Source organism: Acipenser ruthenus, chromosome 16, assembly GCF_902713425.1.
Source record: "Acipenser ruthenus chromosome 16, fAciRut3.2 maternal haplotype, whole genome shotgun sequence".
NCBI classification, from domain to species: domain Eukaryota; kingdom Metazoa; phylum Chordata; class Actinopteri; order Acipenseriformes; family Acipenseridae; genus Acipenser; species Acipenser ruthenus.
In genome coordinates, this window is record NC_081204.1 from 21,272,184 (window position 1) to 21,286,307 (window position 14,124).

At 41.5% G+C, this 14,124-nt stretch overlaps 1 protein-coding gene across 2 annotated transcripts in view; it reads left to right on the forward strand.

Annotated features, from left to right (window-relative positions):
* The window catches only part of LOC117412435 (transmembrane protein 164), a 38,290-nt gene that overhangs the window by 20,425 nt on the left and 3,741 nt on the right, over nt 1–14,124 (forward strand). The window contains exons 4-5 of one of the 2 annotated variants that reach the window (XM_034020867.3): nt 8,342–8,420; nt 13,050–13,150. In XM_034020867.3, coding sequence (XP_033876758.2) covers nt 8,342–8,420; nt 13,050–13,150 — 180 coding nt within the window. The remainder of the gene's footprint in view (nt 1–8,341; nt 8,421–13,049; nt 13,151–14,124) is intronic. The other variant, XM_034020868.3, reaches the window with a different exon arrangement.

Genomic DNA, 14,124 nt, shown 5'->3' on the forward strand with positions numbered 1-14,124 from the left:
AATAGGACATTGATTTAACATCTCATCCGCAGGATGGAGCACAAGGAGAGTTACTTAAGTGACTTGCTCAGGGTCACACAGTGAGTCAGTCAGTGGCAGAGGTGGCGGTGACCTTCTGGTTATAACCCTTTGCCTGCTGCATGCTGTTGCTAAGCTGTACCGTGCTTGAATTGTATTGCACCTGGGCAAAACATGAAATGACAAGGGGATGTAGGATCCAGACAACGAAAATCATTTGGATTAGTGTTTCACAAATGTACTGATAAGGTGAACGTTTGTGAAATGTGCTCCCGGCTTGACTATACCACCTCATTTCAATATCATGACAAAAAATCCTGTGCTGTTACTTCTTTTTTTTTTTTTTTTTTTATTATTATTTTCTCCCCAATTTGAAATGCCCAATTATTTTTAGGCTCAGTTCACCGCTACCACCCCTGCGCTGACTCGGGAGGGGCGAAGATGAACACACACTGTCCTCCGAAGCGTGTGCCGTCAGCCGCCCGCTTCTTTACACTCTGCAGACTCACCGTGCAGCTGCCTCAGAGCTACAGCGTCGGAGGACAACGCAGCTCTGGGGTCGCTGGTGCACGGGGCGTTACTCAGCCTCCCAGGGGAATCGGAGGACCCACCTAGGATGTATGGTCTTGCAAAGCTCCAGCGTTGTCAGTTACAGCAGTCTACAGTATAATAAGCATGTAGCTACAAGCAGGAGCTGTACAAATGCTTCTTTTTAAATTCCATAGAACAATACATTCTGGATAACAAGGAGACCTGTGTACACACAACTGTGCTAACTGATAAGCACTGCAGAGCTCAGTCTGATTCTGAGACAGCCAGTGTTCTGTGAGCCCCATGCAGTAGGTCAATCCTGAATACTGTCAGGCTAATTCAGGGTATAGCGAAGTGGGTTTCTGCATCTAACCAATTTGTGATAGAAGAGAAGGTTTCGGTAACACTTTGTTCCACAGACCCTTGACAGGAACATGGAAGAATACACGTGTTAAGAATGTGCTGTTAACAGTAACAGCGCAGGATATTTTCTCATGATATTGAAATAAGGTGGTATAGTCCAGATAGGTTTGGTAGCACATTTCATGAATGTTACCACATCCTGTGTCACCTTGTGACAGTGTTAGAAATCAGTGTAATCATGTTATCCTGTTCACCTTATCAGTACTTTTGAGAAACACTAATCCAAATGATTTTATAATGGATTCTATCACCCCCTTGTCATTAATCTATTTGCCCAGGTGCAATGCAATGCAAGCATGGTACAAAGTATCTGGTAGAGAGCGAAGGACTGGAAATATTCTTATTAAACCAGGAAAACAGCATATCCCAGTCGCCAGTCTTCATTCCTGGAACCGATTTCTTCCTCACAGCAGCACACTGCCCATGTTTATGGTCTATACCAGTTGCAGTACGATAATATTCAGTTTTACGATCACAGTTCATAATAATAAAGTATAGACTGTAAACACGGACAGTAACGGGTCTAGGGGGAGCTTTAATTCACAGTTAGCCATACACAGAGGTCATTTTCTATTAGGAGGACTAGATGTAGCTGTATTTAATGTAGCCAGGAAGAGAGACTGGAATCCTTTCATAGAAGAGCACAGTGAAGAATCAAATCCCCATGCAGGCTTGGTTCCAGCTCTTAAAATGAGAGGGCCAGTCAGCAGGAGATTTCATTCTAGCCCTAAAAATGAAGCGACTCTTTGTAGCTCGAGGAGTATTGAAGGTCTGTCGACCGCTTAGTTCAGATGAGTTTTGCTGTAATTATGTAAGGAAGCCGGTATATTACCTTAATGGTAAGGTTTGATTTAGTGTTTTAGGATTCCAACTACAGTACTAGTTTAATATAACGTCAAAAGGTATTGTGCACTGAAGCGAGTGCTTGTGTTTATGTAATGTGAATGATGAACACTTAGTTGATGTTCTTGAAAGTTTCTACCCTAGATGTGAGCACAAACCCACATTATTTGGTTTGCAATGAAAACATTTCTGCCGGTTTGGTGGGTTCTGGCCTCTCTTGATTGGCTGAGCTGTTGAAGGCTATTTTATCAGAACTGCTATCTACTTTTAAAGACATATCTGGTTAGCCCACCCCTATACAGCCTGGAGTTGGCATATTACAGACTCCTGTAAGATTTCTAGAGGTGTCTGACGGGATTGAGTTCAGCCAGGAGGATTGCTCATTGCCACCAACGTGACGTTCAGGTTCAAGTTAAATTGAGAGATGTTATATTATATGGGTATTATAATATTATAATGACCTGTCTGTCTCATTTGCAAAAAACCCTGTACCACATGTTTGAAAGAAGCCTGTGCTGTGTCTGTTACATCAAGGGCAAACAACGATAAGCCCAGAGTGCATTGTGGGTGTGTGGTCTGATAGAAAAGTCCTCTCCAGCTTCAGTCAGTTACAGTCTGTAATAAACACGTAGCTGCAAGCAGGAGCTGTGAAAATGCTCAGTTATTAAATTCTTGTTGGATGCCTTATTGCCCCACCCTTAGTGTCCTTTTGCATAAAGAATGAACACAGAATATGACATGTATAGTCTAAATGCATGCATTGTGGTGCCAAATCATTTGTAAGCGTGTGCAAAATCAAGTGTCAGCTTAGCTGAACGGCCTGTGTGTCTTGTAATAATTACTCATTCCATCTAGCTTCTTCAATCAACCTATTAGGCTAATAGTTAGGAAGAAACTAGTTTCCTCTGGCCAGAGCTGTAACATATTTAGGGCCTGGGGCAGGCAGTCCTATTTGCAACTTGTTAAAACAGATTTCCTGCCTTTACGATTCAATCCTTGCATTGTCAGTACCAATCAATGATAATGAGTTTATTTTATGTATGGTCATTTTTTGTTAGTCAGGGCTGGAGTTCAGTTTTTGATGCCACAGTAAAAGCTAAAGCAGAGGTCAAGCTCTGTGCTTATAATAAGGAAGATTACATTTTGTTTTTGATCAAATTCATACTTGATCAGTAACTGCACTGTTTTAAATCAATCCCAATGTATGGGGGAGTACAGTTATCCCTAGGAGCAGACACTCCTGTTCATAGTCGGTACAGCACAGCACAGCCTAGAACCACTTTAACTAATGCATCTCTAATGAAGGTGATACAGTACGTTTTGCAGAAGAAAGAAATAGTATTGGTTCTTGGTTTCTGAAGTATCAAACCCTTTGGTATTGTGCTTAAAACACAAAGCCGTTGGGGCCATAGCTGCTAAAGCAAGTGGAAGCTGATAGGTAGAGAGGCAGCAATGTGCTCAGGGTGACCATGTCACCAGACACCTGCTGTTATTGTCAGGGCTGCAGGAACAGAATGGGATTGTGGTGGTGCTATTATCAGGGGTTGTGTTTTTCAGTATAAGGCATTGAAATGATTTAATTAGTTATTCTTGGGTATTGTTTAAGTTTGGTGTTGAAAGAGTTCAATATATAAAGGTTGTTTGCTCCATCAATGTCGGCGTGTTCCACCGACACCCAGACAATAGAACCGGCCCAGGTGCATGAAAAATGTTACTACGGCTCATGTAAAACGGATGAAAATCTGAAAACCAAGCGGTTACATCATCCTCCCCTCGCACACACTGAGCAATGGCAGTATCCATGGATACTAATGGGCAGCTTTCATCAGTACAGAGAAACAAAAATGAACTACATTTGACAGGTACTGCTTTACATTTGTTTCCCAGACGCAGTTGAACCAGCCCTGGGGTGCTGTGTGTGAGATGGAGCTAACGACAGGCCTGTGAATCTAGTTTTCAGAGGAGGAGGCAATAACATTTTGAAGGAGCTGAAATTCTTTATTTGCAACATGCATTTATGCTTCCCAGAATCCCACAGTCAGTTACAGTAGCTAAAGTGTTTGTCTACTTGACTTGTAATACGTTTAATTTCTAATTGGAGTGGTCCCCTGTGGCTTACCTAGAGAAGACACTGTAGTGTGGAGTGTGAGGTGAGTCATGCTCACAATTGCCAGTATTGGCGGGGGACCAGTGTAAAGAGCTGCATTGGCCTTTGCAGTGCTATCACGGAAAAACAGCTGGGGGTGGTTCGCCACAGCGACCTCTACTGGTCAGGGGTCAGACCAGGCCAGACAGAACGTTCACCACCAGGGTTCAGTCGCTTGGTAACATCCACTGTGAAGAGAGACGATTGGCTAGGCATAGGCAGTAGAGGCTGATTTAGTGTCATCCTGATTTGCAGTTTGCAGCAGTTAGGTGGGGATTCAAATTGGGCATTTCAAAACAATAATAATGATGATGTTAAAAGTCATGGATGAATATATAAAGCTTTGACAACAGGACATTGTGTGTTCCCACAGGCTGAATATACCGTTACCATGGTGTATCAGACACCGAACTGAATAAGAACGAAAAGGGAGGGCCTCCATAAAAGAAACAGTTTGTTGCTGTGGGGTGAGGAGGTGGCTGCATTTCAGAACAAGATGTAGCTGATTAGTGCAGATTCTGACAGTCACAGATGCGGTGAGAGATAGGGAAAGGAATGGGTTAGCAAAAAACACAGAACATCAGCATTTTTCCTTTTCTACAAAAAATATATTTTACCAGTACAGCTATGGTAAAAAGTTTAGCATCACTATTAACTAATTCTGCTACATAAAGTCGAATGAAACCTGCTGAATAATGTTACATTAACATATTGAATTACATACCGCTTTGTATTGTTCCATATACTGTACTGCTGTTTTGGCTTCCAGTAAATCGCACTTCTGCTATGTCTGCCTTCTGGGAAAAAGCGAATGCACAAAGGCAGGAACACACAGTAGTATGTGCAGTAGGCTTGGACTCTTGAAATCTATATACATATATATGTATGCATGTTTGTACAGTCAGTGTCATGTCAAATATTTAAGTATTAGAAGATGACACAAGTTACATAACATACATGCACTCCATATATCTGTCTATCCTGATCATACTGAAAAAGTTAAGTTTCTTAAACTGGCAACCTTCTGGCCCTTTAGTTATGTACATACAATAACAAGCCCTAATTTTGTGCAGCTTAAAATAAACACACCCGTGCTTAAAAAGCATGATGTGACTGTAGAATTGTTCATTCACCAAATCAAAGAAAGACTAATAAACTTTTAAAAATCACCAGTAACCCCAGGAAAGGCAGGTTGGATGAGGGTTAGTAGTCCCATTGCTTTCTGTCCTCACCATGAGCTTTTACAGAACAGGAGCACACAGAGTGCTGTGGGAATGTGACGGTTCCCAGTGCCCCTCTCCAGCAGAGAGTGTGTGGAGCCCAGAGAAGCTCAGCATCCTGCATATAATAATATGCGGTTCAAATGAAAGATCTGGGTCAAAAATTACCCAACTTCCTCATTTCAGCTGTAAGGTTCGTTTACTTCATAAAAATAATAAGTCAGTCTTCAGGTAATCGTCAATCAAATGAGTTTAATTCCGGAACCAAGCCAATCCAGAGACAGTACAGAATGCAAACACAGCAATACTGTAAATCCAGTTACAGTTCTCAGCAGATTAAATTCTGAGCAAACCAAGCTGCAGGTAAAAACCTACAGGTCTCTAAGGTGGAAAAATAATGTGTGACCAATACTGCAGGTGTGAGTCTACAGGTCTCGGAAAGATGCAGGATTCCAAGAAACTCCGAGTAACGACATACAGTTTACAGACATGGATATACAGGGCAGATTACACCCCCAGGTAATGCAATCTTCTACTCCCACCAATAAACAGTTACCCTGCCCCCCCCCCACCCCCCCTTTCTTGGAGGCATGCCAACCAGCGCCCCGTGACGACACCTTTAGCCAAAGTTTTGTGGATTATAACCAGTTTTAGTTGGGTTGATTGTGGTTCGTACCTGTGATTAAAATCAGCATTTTAAATAGAAAACAACTCCTGCAAATACAAGGGTCATCTGCCCGAGATCAAAAGGGCTCTTTGAACCATGAAAGAACCAGTTTGTTATCTTGATTCTTAAATATGCAGGCACCTTTTGCTGGCTGCAAAGCTACAGAGAGAGCCGTAATGATTTCTCACTTCGATTGTAATTGAATATCGCCCAAGGGCAGCGTGTGTAGGGAAAACAACATTGGCCCGAGAGCAGATGGGGGACGCCACATGTAACTTCAGATAGAAGGAAAGAATCTCCCTCAATTTGAACATATTGTAGCTGAAAGATAGATTTAAACCAGGACAGGACACTACCTGACAATCCTATAAGACTCTTGAGATGTTCAATCACAATAGCATGAGCAATAGTGTCACATGCTGCACTTAGATCTAGAAGAATAAGAACTGAGGGGGAGCCCGTATCTGATGACGAGAGCACATCATTTCCTACTTGCTTTCAGTACAACGGCCAGGGCGGAAACCTCATGTATATCATGTACTGCTAGGAAGGTATTGAGTTGGTTAGCTGCCACTCTCTGTAAAACGTTAAATAGAAAGGAGGGATTAGAAATAGACCTAAAGTTGTTAAGGATTTGGGGATCCAGAGTAGTTTGTTATTTATTTATTTCTTGGAAGACGCCCTTATCCAGGGCGACTTACAATTGTTACAAAATATCACAGTACAAAGTATCACATTGTAAAATACCACATTGCAGAATATCACATTACTGATAAGAGCAGTTATAAAGTACAATAAAACCAGTAGCAAATACGTGCAATAACCAGTGATGAGACAGCAGTCGATGACAGTGTAAGAGATCAATCACTGCGATGACATCACAGTTATGAGTTGGTAATGTCAGAACACTGACTTCTGACCTTGAGCCAGGTTGCTATTGCAGTAACAGGTACAGTTTCTCAACAAACAAACTCCCCCTGGCCCTAATTTATTTATTTATTTTATTTATTTTTAATGTGCTATCCACAAAACTGTTATGAATATTTAAAAAGCAGTTTTGAGCCTCAGTCTATTAGTGTTTAAGTGTGCGGCTCCAGTGATGTGCCATTACCGATTGGTATAATGTGTCTAATGTAATGAAGTCCGGAGCGCCCCTTGAGGCCTGTGTTTCACTAAAGGTCCTGAATGTTTGATCTGTTTCGCTGGTGTGGGTGGGCATTCCATCAAGGCCAGCAGTCCTGCATCAACAGGAAACAGGACAATGAGAAAAGGAAGACTCTCAGATTCCCGCTGAATCATTTCCTCAGAGTCTGAAAGTGGGCTTTTTGAGGTCTATAAAACCTGAAGAGGATTTGAAAGAAGTTACGACAAACAAATAAGAACTGTTGTTCTGCTTAGACGAGAGCGGAGTCCGGTTTTATGCCCTTTGTATCAGCAATTACCCAGGATAGGGTTCCGACTGCACACCCAGGCTGCCTTGTGACTTCAACCATCTGGGGATGTCATTTAGAAAATGGCTTATTGAATGCTGTCGACTTCAAAATAATGACATGTACATTTTCCTGTTAAGCTTTATAAACTCAGTATTCCTAAACAACAAAAACTGTTTATTGCAAACCGTTTGAGATGCCTACACCGTATTTTTAGTGGTATGGAAAGTCTGTTCAAAAGGAATATATTTAGACATGACTTAAGAGCTGAAAGGCCTCTCTTTGAGAATCTGGCGTTATTCTCGGGTACACTGGGTAATGGGTATTGCATAAGGATATTAATGTAATGCAAAATAGAACCATATCTTTGTCTAAAGAAAAAAATATATATATACAATATTGAGGAGGACACGTTGGTGTGGTCTTGTAGTAAATACTGAGCACTGCTGCTGGTAAGTTAGTTAACATCCATAACTATTAAACAGTCAATTGTCCTGAATTTAGAAATACGAAAAGTAACTTAATAAGATCAATGACGAACGTTTCGACTAGATGTCTTTCTCAGTGTCTTCCGTTGCAGTTACAGTTACCTGAACCACACGTTGTGCAAGTCATGCAGCCGTTGCCTGGTGTCACTCTACCTCTTACCAATGTTGCCATAGTGACCTGTTGCAATCCAAGCGCAGTCAGCCTGCAAATGTTCTGCATTTCCAAAGCTTGGGACAGATTGCTTCCGGTGTGCTTGTGTGTCCTCTCAACCCCATACCAGGGAAGCACAGTACTTTGCCAGTCACTGTTTCAAATAAAACTCTTATTACCTGTTGTAGCCTCTTGCTGGTAGATAATCACTTTGCTGCAGGTCAGTTTAACTTGAATTGTAATGAAGTAATCTAACCATGTGACCTGCTGCACACAAAGTGATTGAGTACCAGGAAGCGTCGGTCCTGATGCAGTGCGTGTCGCAGCATGCTGTCTGTGTCTCTCTCACCCTGTATAGTTTGGTCATGTCACACACACACACACACACAGTGCCTAAGAGATTGCTTTGCTTGTCTCCCTACAGCTTCCCTTTGAGATGGAGGTCTACTATGTCCAGCACATCATGCTGTATGTTGTGACTGTCTACCTGCTCAGGAAAGGAGGTCAGTTGATGGCTTTTGAGGAACCAGCCTGCTTGTACTTAAGCAATTTTACATTTCTTTGTTTTTCATTAAAGTAGCAGTAATTTAGCATTAGTGTAAATGGTGCACTTAAGTTATTTAATTCACTATATTTAGAGAACATGAGTTTTGCACAGTATTCAGAATGATATGTAAAAGTGAATTAAGATACAGTAGAATTTAAAGAGTGAAACAACTTTTTGGGGGTAGAGGCATTTTGAATATTATTTGCTTTTCTATTTTTAGATAATAATCCTGAATTGTTCTTGGAAATGTGTTCATTTATTCATTTCGGAAAGGGTTTGGTATCTGTCAGGGATTACAGCCCTGGTTTTGCATTGCAATATTGGTGGTGAGGTGCTGCCATCTTGTGGTAAAGTGAAGTTGTTGGTGATTGTGGAAACTAACCCTAATGTAAGTGTGCCATATAGACAGACGTCTGAATGGACAGGCAGACACCTCCCATGTATTCCCAGAATCTGATATTCTCCATTATTTAAGATCAATAATAAAATGGCAATAGGGTCATCAGTTTCAGATACATGGAAAAATGGGAAGTGAAACGTACATGACTTCATTCCCAGCAGGGATACTAAGAAACTAAGGAAGGCACTAGCTGGAAAGTTTCTCTTTACTAAAAACAGGACACTGCTACGTCATGGAAGGCAGGGTGAACTGGACTTCAGGTTGCAGTGCCCCACAGTCAGGTTGGGAATGTGTCCTGCATCCTTCCATACAATGATACTGGATCATTAAGGAAGAGGGATAGCATTTTTGTTTCTTGTACTGACCTTGATGTACAGCAGCTCCCATGTATGCTTCCAGTTCTGCTTGTGGATCGGGAGGGTTTCGGGCCTTGTTGTTGGTGTTGGTAGCTGCATGCCAACCTTTGCCTGGCCATTTTTTAGCATAATCTTCAGGTCAATACCAGTGACGGGCCGACTAATCTGATGAACAGGAGCAAGGACAAAAACTTGATCCGAAGTGTCAGGGCACTAGATGGCGCTGGACCTTGCTTCAGTAAAGCCATTAGGCTTGTCTCGCCCGCATTGTATGTATCCGAGTATAGGGCGCTGCATAGTTAACTGTACAGAGCGAAGCTATAAAATCATTAGCATATCTGTATAAAATGATAAAAGACATTATTTCTCCAATGTAGTGACTAGCTATCAGTCATGACAGCATTAAATATCATTTAGAAACATAAACTGCCAATGGATGTCATTGGACGACGACTTGTAAATATTTATTAGAAATTAATGGTCTATAAAGTGGACATTGTAATTGAATTGGATGTTTTCCACTGTTGCACCATAAATAACTTTTCATTTATAAAAATGCATTAACATTTACTGGGTCCATTTATTACCCAAGATACATCAGTCTCTGTCATGTTTATGCCAGCCTGCCTCGACCAGACCAGGGAAGGAAGCAGCCATGCAGGGCTGGTACAGTTAGGTTGGGGAGAGTTAGTGCAAGAATCTTGAAAAACAGAACATTAAAAATCTAGTGTTACACATCCCCACATAGTGATACAACTGTTTTAATAACGTATCCCCTTATTTTCATTGTTAACATCCCGACAACTTTTTATACATATAACTTCAAAGTCTGTTTCAAAGCTCTTTTCAAAATGTCCACTCTAGTGCACTGATAGCGTAAGGATTGTTGCCCACATTGTGAAACAGGTAACACAGCAATACCAATCCATGATGTGGTGCGGAACAGAAAAGCCAGAGCACTTGCTATGTTTTTTTTTTTTTAATGTATCGCTTTTCCTGCAGTGATTTAGAGCAGGGTTTTCCAATCCTGGTCCTGAGGGACCCCTGTCTCTGCTGGTTTTCATTCCAACGGAGTTCTCAATTACTTACTTGAACCCATGTTCTCTGCTCCTAAAAAGTTGCCGATTTTCAAGTTACATATAAAATGGTATAGTTAACTTGAAATCTCCAGCTGTTTAAAAGCTGAAAACAATAAAAAAAGGTCAAATTAAGCTAATGAATAGTTCAATTAAGGGTTCAATTAAGTAATTGAGAATTTAGTTGGAATGCAAACCAACAGACACAGGGGTCCCCAGGACCAGAACTGGGAAACCCTGGACTAGAGAGCAGATCTCAAACCCCTAGTGCATTAGAGCGGCCATTTTGAAAAGAGCTTTGAAACAGACTTTAAAGTTGCAAGTTTAAACGTTGTCAGGATGTTAACAATGAAAAGAAAAAGACAGCTGGACAGTGTTGGATCTGGAGATATGCATAGAGGTGGACTCAGAGCGGGTCATTTAACTGGCTTGGGTTGACCTAATTGAATACGTACATATAGATATTATGTAGTCCTGTTTAAGGCTGTTAATCTGCGTTTTAAAAGAAGCTTAAACCTTGTGTAAATGGCCGTGTACTTCACATGCACACAGTGGTGCAGCACGTACGCACGCTTCACATGCACACAGTGGTGCAGCACGTACGCACGCTTCACATGCACACAGTGGTGCAGCACGTACGCGCACTTAGCATGCACAGTGGTGCAGCACGCACATACGCACACTTCACATGCACACAGTGGTGCAGCACATACACACACTTCACATGCACACAGTGGTGAAGCACGTACGCACACTTCACATGCACACAGTGGTGCAGCACGTACGCACACTTAGCATGCACAGTGGTGCAGCACGCACACTTCACATGCACACAGTGGTGCAGCACATATGCACACTTCACATGCACACAGTGGTGCAGCACGTACGCACACTTCACATACACAGTGGTGCAGCACGTACGCACACTTCACATGCACAGTGGTGCAGCACGTATGCACACTTCACATGCACACAGTGGTGCAGCACGTACGCACGCTTCACATGCACAGTGGTGCAGCACGTACCCACACTTCACATGCATACAGTGGTGCAGCACGTACGCACACTTCACATACACACAGTGGTGCAGCATGTACGCACACTTCACATGCTTCCATACATCTGAGAAACCTCTTCTCCGTTTGGGATGAAGCTTGGTATTAACATTATTGAGCATTGAGTTATTGGGATTATTCGATTCTGGGGTATGTGGGGGTGCCTGTCTGTTTTTATATTTGCCTATCTGTATGGACACACATATCTGAAAACCCCACATATTAAATTGTAATGTGACTTGGTGTTAACATTATTTGCGAGACTCATTGGGAGTATCAGATTGTGGGGTGCCTGTCTGTACGTCACGCTTTCATTTCTACATGTATCTTGATAACATTAGACATTATCCCACATTCTGTAAATCAGTCCTGTTTAATATACGGTACCTCAATACTGCTGGAACATCTCATTTGCTTTATTAATGACTTCCAGGTCTTAAGTACCACTTGTCAGTAAAATGTTCCATGCCTTGTTCAACACTATCTTGTCTGGCCATCCCATTTTTGGGCTTTAAATCTGAATTGACAGTCTTCTCGTGGATGACGTACTTGTACTCATGCAGTGAAAAGGTCTGCTTGATTTTCATCTTTGAATTTTACTTTTGTATTCTACTTCTGTTCCCACTCACAGTATTCAATTACAGAGGTTTACAGTGCATCAACATACTAGAAATGGAAAACTAATTGGAAGATCCTCATAAAACATTTTCTGTAAACGTTTAGAAAAATACTGTGTGGGTTTTCGGAGTTTGTTGAAACATTGAAACCTTCCCAGGCTTGGTGCAGTTTCAGTTGTGTTATTTACATACAACCTGCATTTGACCTGAGGGCACGAGAGCGCCCCCCCTCTCTGCTTAACAACAAAACTGTCGCTATAGAGAGACAGTGGGAGCCGGGGAGGCTTCGGCTATTTGTGTTTTATTTTGCCCCACAGCAGTGTTTGAAACCGATATTTAAATGAGAGACAATGCAGTTCATGACACATTTTATAATTGGCCTTTCTGTGGCTCAGTGATGTGGGGAGATAGTAATTACTGAACGTTGTGGAAGCAGAGTGCTGGAGTGGGGCTCGGCAGCACAGCAGGCTGATTCACTGCATACAGGCTGAATGCCTTTCCTCTCCTGGAGGCTTCATACTTCCACAAGCAGTCATGGAAACGGCTGTGTTTGTTTCTCTGCCTTGTCCCAGAACTACAATAGCCAGTAACAGGGTGAGCCAACTGCATTTGGAAGTGGAGGGTACTGGGTGAAAGCCCCTCTGCATTCCTCCCAGCATGCTCACTGCTCGGCTATGCTTTCTGGGAGGGACGCCCGGCCCCTTTGGACTGTATTGGGGAAGCTTAATTTAAAAAAAAAAGGAAATCATGCCCACTATATTTACTTTAATTATTGAATGTATTTAGAAATGCTTAGGCTTTTTTAAATTATAAAAATAACAGTTAGCTTATGTGACAGGTACAGAAATATAGGGTTTAGAAACCCGACAAACTCACCTACTTCTGGGTCTGCTAAAATAGCCATAATGTCTGGTGCTGCAATCTAGTGTGAGTCGAGGGAAGTGCATGAAACGCAGTTGGGATTATTGCTTGGCATAGTAGTTTTCAGTTTAAATTCAAATCACTGGGGCAAGATGTATTGTGGTTGTTTTTCGAAAGTGTTTGGTGTGAGCCGTGGTATTGAAGTCTGTTTCCACTGCAGGCGTGTACACGGCAGAGCCTCTAGGGGATTTCTCGTGGGCTCTGCTTTCCTCTGGCCTCCTGTTCTTCTATCACTTCACCTTCCTGCAGACCTTGGGACTGGTAAGAGGAACAGAATGACTCAAACACACTGTCCACCCCAGGACAAAATACATGCATACGTGTTATTGAGTGATGTGTTTTAACAGCTATTCTATTAGATCCTAACTCTGTTTCTGTAGTAGGGGTAAAACTTTATATACTATAGCGGTACCATAGATTCCCTTGAATTGTAATTTCATTGGTTACAGTAAGGATGGTCAGGTTAAACGCTTGGCATGTAAATATTTATGTAATATTTTTAGTATTCGATACTTTGTCTGCATTGCTTACTAAGTGGGGAGCACTTGTATATATGGAAATATATATTGAAGTAGCAGTTTATATATTTTATTATTTATGTTCATATTTTTCACATTAAATCAGCATATATGATTATTATTATTTATTTATTTATTTCTTAGCAGACGCCCTTATCCAGGGCGACTTACAATCGTTAGCAAAAACATTTCAAGCGTTACAATACAAGAAATACAATAAGAGCAAGAAATACAATAAGAGCAAGAAATACAATAAGAGCAAGAAATACAATAAGAGCAAGAAATACAATAACTTTAGTTCAAGTAAAGTACAAGTTTGACAAACCACAATTCAATAATACAGCAGGTACTAGTGATAGTTACATCAGGATATGATTAAATAGTGATAGTTACATCAGGATGTGATTAAATACAAAGTACTACAGGTTAAAAACTTGGCAGATTACAGTATTCTGAAGTACAGGATTAAATGCAGTAAAATAGGGGCTGATAAGAGCAAAATAAAGCACATTTACATGAAGGGTGATAGTGTCCCAGGATACAAACAGAGGAGTTCTACAGGTGCTCTTTGAAGAGGTGAGTCTTAAGGAGGCGCCGGAATGTGGTCAGGGACTGGGCAGTCCTGACATCTGTAGGAAGGTCATTCCACCACTGCGGAGCAAGGGTGGAGAAGGAGCGGGCTTTGGAATGTATATGTATATGTAATATTTAATACTA